The sequence below is a fragment of the Pygoscelis adeliae genome, unplaced genomic scaffold, assembly GCF_000699105.1.
Source record: "Pygoscelis adeliae isolate BGI_AS28 unplaced genomic scaffold, ASM69910v1 Scaffold10, whole genome shotgun sequence".
NCBI classification, from domain to species: Eukaryota; Metazoa; Chordata; class Aves; order Sphenisciformes; family Spheniscidae; genus Pygoscelis; species Pygoscelis adeliae.
The window spans coordinates 1,524,303-1,530,735 of record NW_008824053.1 but is presented as its reverse complement, the minus strand read 5'-3'; the positions used below and the strand labels follow the sequence as shown (position 1 = coordinate 1,530,735).

General features: G+C 36.8%; 1 protein-coding gene across 1 annotated transcript in view; it reads left to right on the top strand.

Annotated features, from left to right (window-relative positions):
- LOC103925173 (uncharacterized oxidoreductase ZK1290.5-like) overlaps positions 1–6,433 on the top strand; it is a 53,092-nt gene that overhangs the window by 8,112 nt on the left and 38,547 nt on the right. Inside the window, exon 3 of the mRNA XM_009333853.1 lies at positions 5,556–5,616. Coding sequence (XP_009332128.1) covers positions 5,556–5,616 — 61 coding nt within the window. The remainder of the gene's footprint in view (positions 1–5,555; positions 5,617–6,433) is intronic.

Below are 6,433 nucleotides of genomic sequence, written 5' to 3'. Positions count from 1 at the left end.
AGAGTACAGGCTTAATATTTTCTTTTTCCTTTCGATTGTTCTTTTTTGTCGAAGTTGTTTGGAGGAGGAAAAAATTGTAACAGGTCTGTCTCATTTATTTTGAACTATTTCCAAATGTTTAATGTTGTTAATCAATTAACATAATCTTTATCAGATAGAGTAGTTTAAGGAGTTGTATTAAAGGGGAGGAAAATAACATTAATATTTTTATTCGATCTATTTATTTGCTGTACATACCCTTATTAGTTATGAAGTTAAAAGTTCTATCAAGGTATGATAAGTACTGGAAGTAATTTCAATTGAGTTAACAAAGGGAATAGAATGAAAATCATTTAAAACTGGTTCACACCAGCAATTCTTCGTGCACTATTAACTGCTAAGATCTAGTCACAAAACATTATTCTGAGGAGAAAAGGTTTAGTGAACCCTAGAAATTGGATTTGATTTATGCCAGAAAATCTGCCTTTTCACTGCTTGAGATTTCTATGGAAGGAAGCCACAGTCTTTTACCAAATGGTTTCTAAGGTAACATCTTATAGCAGAGCATCTGAAACCAATTTGGTTGTTAATGAGAAATAGTTCTCACGGCGGTGGGAAAGTGTGGAGTGAAAGAAAAGGCTTCAAGATTTGGCAGTCTGTCTGTAAAGGCATTTAAATAAATGTGTGCTGCTGGTCTGCTTATGAAATTTCTACATGGATTACACATTCATAATTGCCTTTCAAATGTATCGGTCACTTTCCAGAGTTGTCCTTCCCTATAAATTTCATTGAGAAGTTCTGCATGATAAAAATATTTGTATACAGCAGCTGAATAATTTAAATAGCTGGCACTTTCCAGTGGAAAGCTCTTTACTCCTACAGAAAAAATATTTGCATTTTCTGGATGACAGTGTATTTTTGCTGCTATAAATACATCGGTGAATTGGTGCCGTATCAGAGCCATAGCATCCCACTGATGATAGATGCTACTTGCAGACTTTCTGGGCTGCTTGTGAGACGCATTCTGAGAAGTTGCTTTTATACCTCCTTTTCTAAAGTTCTGACTAAATAAATGGTAGGTCAGCGATCAGAGGTGTACGGTCATTTTATAGTAGATGATCTGAATACCTTTTACAGTCAGAGCCTGTTTGGGATGGAGGGAATAGAGTGCTTCTGTCAACAATGGCTCATTGCCATTTCTTCCTTCCTCTCGGAAAGAGAGAAAACTAGCAATTCTGGCTTCCCTTTCCCTGGATATCTAATAAACATGTAATGGCTCTCTCCTACCCTTTTGCCTTGCAGCAAGGCTGTATTCTTCCATTCTGTTCCTTGGTGCCTGTGTAGAGTTGCCTGAGTAGAATTGCGGAGTTTAAAATCATGCTTGCCTACTTTTCTTCCTCATGTTATTGAATGCTATGAGCTTATTCTGAGTCACACAGGAGAAAAACAGTCTCAGAGTGACTCCTTTGCACTAAACAATGGGTCATATTTAGCAAAAAAAAAAGGAGAAACATTACCAAAGTAAAACTTATATATATATTAAAAAAAAGTAATATCCATAATCCAGATAGCTTTTACAGAGGCAAGAGAAACTTTGTGGTGTAATCTCTAGACTTTACATAGGCCAGGTCTATTAACAATGTTTCATTAGCATAGTGATATTATTTAGGAACGTGAAAATACCACATCCATACAGTACAGCTGTAATGCCATAAAATGTGTGTAAACGCAACGAAGACCTCTATCAGGAATTCTCTGGTGAATCTTCTTATACCAGTATGTTGTTACAGCATGGAAGTACCTGCCTTACTGGGGTGCTGGCAGGGTTGTCCTCACTGTCCTTTGAGGTTTGCAGAAGCAAGTTCATGCCCATACTTCAATTACTCTAGCTCATGTTGCACCGTGTTTGTACACAACCACCTCTACCGGCACCTGTTTATTGGAGTTACAGCACTGCACTGGCATTTCTGTGTTGTAGCCTCACAAAATGCAATTGTTCCTGCAACTTCTATACAGCTTTGGCCTTAAGTGACTTGAGTTTTAGATAAACCTGTGTGCTGCTTTAGTTCTGACCAAAGCATTGGTTATATAATACAAGTCTGCTCAGTGCCCTTCAGGTATCGTTGACATTGTCCTACCAGTTCTTCTAGAAACCCATCATCTCTATAGGTTCCATTCCTGCAAGGGCAGCTGCTCCATTATATATACGTTAGATGCCATTCTCAGACTCTTGAGTAAAATGTGCAAGTTATTTTGTAAAAGTGATTGTGACTAAATTTGGATCCCATAACTGGAAGTACTCCGTAGTTGCCTTATGAAAATTGTAGAGTATAATAGCTTCATAACAAGCTTGACTTTGTTTCATTTCACCTGCTGCAGAGGAAAGCCCTACGCTCTACAAAAGAAGAGAGGATGCTATGAATACTTTGTCATCTGATGCTAAATATGATTTTCAGAGTAACTGAGCCTGTTAAGTAAAAACCATGCCAAAATACAGCAGTAAGAACACTTGCGTTCTAGTGCTGTGGTTATAGAAAGTTAGTGTGACATTATCTGGTTGTCTGAGAGCAGCTCTAGGCATGGTGTTAGGGAACATAATGGAAAGAAAAGCTCCAGGAGACAAGTTCACGAAGGTCTTTCTGATTATTTGGTGGTTGCCTTAAACACAACTGTGATTTTTTTTTTCTTTTAATTTTAATAAAAACACTGAATATATCAAATTATTTAACTGTTGCTGCTGAAGGGGGGACTTTTCTTGCCCCATCACTTGCCCAAAATTTAGTGGTTTTTTTCCCCTCTGGGAAGTTGTTCAGTTCATGAATAATTCTAAAACTATACACTTTTTTGGCCATTTAACAATCTAAATCAGCTTGCCAGAGGATCATATGAACAGTGAAGGAGGAGGTAGGACAGTAAGCAAGGACAGTAAGTCAGGATTGGCTATCTTTGAGCCATTCCATAGAAGAGGCATGTGGTTTTGTGAATGGATTAGCAATAAACCTTGACATGTGTTATATGTTCATGTGCTGTATGCGTAGGCAACACTTTATGTTTTATCATCAAATTTGCTCATAAGGTAATTATTGAAATCAAACTGTATTGACACCAAAAACTTTAATGTATTCATAAGATGCATTATGTGGCAGTAGTGTTGAAAAAATAGAAATAAAACTAATAGAACAAGTTATTTCAAGCCTATTATGGTGTACAATACCGTATATACACAATGAGTATGTAAACATTGATAAAAGGATGTTTGAGATTTTGCTTTTAAGAGTTCTTTTCTCAAGTGATTACTTGGAGATAAAAAAATCAGCAAAGGAATGGGCATTTTTGTAGGTGTTTTGTTTGTCAACTATTTTAATTTAGTACTGATGTCAGAAGATAATTAATTCTTGATATGATCTCTAAATATCCTGGCTGCAGTTTCACTAACAGGAACTCTTCTAATGTAAGTGATTCCATTGATTTCAAGTAGCCAAAGTTATTCATATCACAGAACATTTTTACATATTCAGATAAATAATACTTTCACATTTCACAAAGAATGTGAAGACACACTCCTCCACAAAGGGAGGGAGAAAACAGGGAGAGAAAGTAGGTCCTGATTCTCTTTTGGAAAGCTGTTGGTGCTTTGGAACTCTCTACAGCTTCTGTGAAGGAGAGCAGAAAGTTTAATGAGGCTGAGAGTCAGCTGAGATGGTGCATAAAACTGGGAGGGGGGAGTAGCATTTTGGTTTGTTAGTCGTTTTACATTTTGTTGTGGGGTGTTTTTTAGGGGGAGGATGGGTGGCGGGTGTTGCTGATTTTGTCTTTTTGGGGGGAGTTGCTGGTTTGTGTTTTTGTTTGGTTTTTCCCTGTAGCAGCCGCATTGGTACAGGATTCTGCCTTGCTAATAATCTTTGAAACTTTTTATGGATTGCCAGAGCACGTTTCTCATCCAAGTTTTGATAGCTGTGTTCTCCAGGATATCAAGAAAGTGATGAGTGACCATGACAAAAAGAACAACGTAACTAATTAAGCCTAGTTTTCAATGGATTTGTGCCCTTTGACCTATCCATATTTCCACTGCAGTATCCTTGTCCCTCCCAACCACCGATTTTCACAGAATCTGTAGGAATGTAACTATGTCGGACATCTTCAGCTCTTGTCAAATTTGGATTAGTTCAGTCAGTGAGAGAACAGTGCTATTGCCCTAGGAAAACAAGTTAAAACACTAGCTAAAAAATAGGGAGTGTTTCCAGAGTTATTTATATTTGACCTCATTTATTAAAAGGAATTCCTATTTTTTATCAGAGAATTCTAGAATAAAAATATATTAATCCAATATTTTTAGAAACAGTAAGAGGATGGAATGGGTCCTAGTTCATATTAGTCTTAAATGCGAGATTGGATTTTGTCTTTAAATATGCATGTCCAGTGTGAATTACATCTCTGTGAGCAAAGGGTAATCCCAAACATGTAAGAATGTTAACATGTTCAAATAACATTAAGTCCACCTTTAAAATGTTAAAAAAATAGAAATTTAAGTCACTCCACCTTCTTTTGTCACCCTTCTGCATCTATGAATTATAACATATTTAATCACATGAGTAAACACAAGAAAACTGTGATTTCTAAAGTCTAGAAGCTGTTATGTTAGTAGCATAATTAACATAGAAACCTGTTCATTATTAAGTTGGCTTTCAAAGTGGTAATATTAAATAATTAAGCTTTTAATTATTATTTAGTGCATCAGGACTGTTGTAGTTCATTTTTAGGCACAGAAATTGAGATAATTCCCTCCAGACTGATTTTGGTCTCTTTATTTCTTGTGAAACAAGTCTGCGTGTCATCACTGAACGGGGAACAATAACAAAAGTATTCTGAATTTTCCTTCTTTCCCACTCTCTCCCTTTAACTTAAAAGGGTTAAATTAAAAAAAAAAAAAAGTTGTTTGTCCTAAATGTTCTTGCTGAAATCCATTATGCATGAAAAGAGTCTGAGTCCATTTGCAAGACCTCTAAATGAACTCCATTCATTCTGTGCTTAGAAATGTCCATTCAGCCAGAAACAGACACAATAGTTACAACCTCCTTTATTTGGCACCAGCACCAGCTTATTAAAAGTGAAGGGATGGTTATGAAAAAGTATCATAATTTTTCTATGCTAGTTATATAATTCTTTAATAAAATTCCTTTAGGATCTGAATAATGTAATAACTGCATATATGTTCTTTGCCCATAGTTGCAATGTAGTAACATTGCATTCATCTAAAATTCTTAAACATTCATGAAGATTTTGAAATAGCTATTCTCAAAATGTAAGTTGATCTAGCTTGACTTATTTTGATGTAAAACAAGCTATAGGGACATTGTTTCTAGATGACTCAGAAATTAAGCCAGTTATTAATCATAGTTAGTGGCTATGGAGAAAAAACGTTTTAAAGTTTTGTCTCAAAACAGTAAAATTTTGTTTACATTTGGAAGGTAAAATACTTGATACGCATGTCAAAATTGTAGGAATATAGTAGTATAATTTCATCACTCTAAAATCCGTGAAGATAAATCAAGAATTCCATATTCCACATTTTGTAGGTCATGAACATGAAGTGGGGATTGTCCCATTGTGATCAGCAGAACATCATGATCCGCAGGTGTACGTGTGTGATATCAGACCATATTATATCTTATTTTAAATGACTTGAAGCATCGAGCAAGATTACAGAGGCATCATTGGCTTTCCTTCTAAGATTGGGAATGAACAAAAACTGTAAGCATTTAGGAGAACCTGGCTTGCCTTACATGCAAGTAGGACTTTTGTAAGTTCTCGTTCTTGCATGCGTTGTTACGACGCGTGTGAGAGAGCCTTGCAGATTCCCGTGGGCGCTCGCTCTCCGGTTCAGGTATGGGAGGTTCTAAGGATGAGTCCAAGGTAACTGTGTGTGTTTTCATTTGTTTCCTTTTTCTGGCAGCCTGGGTGGCCGTATACATTTGTTAATTTCATAACATGCAGGTAGTGTTTGATGCGGAAATAAGTATTATGTTTGAAGAGAAAGAGAAAGTTAACGGCAGATACAGATTTCACTTTATATTATTCTTTGACCTGGAGTCCTTTATTTATTTCGATTCAGCAGTGGCTGAAGACCCTGTTGCTGTTGACTGTCACGACTGCACAGGGCCCTTCTGAAGGTAGTGACGTAGCCATTCGCATGCCGGCTATTGTTTATAGCACTAGGGCCTTTAAGTGCTAATCATCATCTTAGAAGGTGGCTTTGGTAGCTGACTGGAACTGACTGAGCATTTCCTCCAACAAACTGTAGAGAATACTGTTTGTGGGAAGTGTGTGAGTGAGGGTGAATGGGTGAGGGGCTCATGGCAGGAAAAACAACTAACAGGAAAGGGTAAGTAGAAACATCATCCTCCTTGCTCTCAACCAGTTCTTTATCTGACAGTCCTCCTGCTGGTTGCTTTTC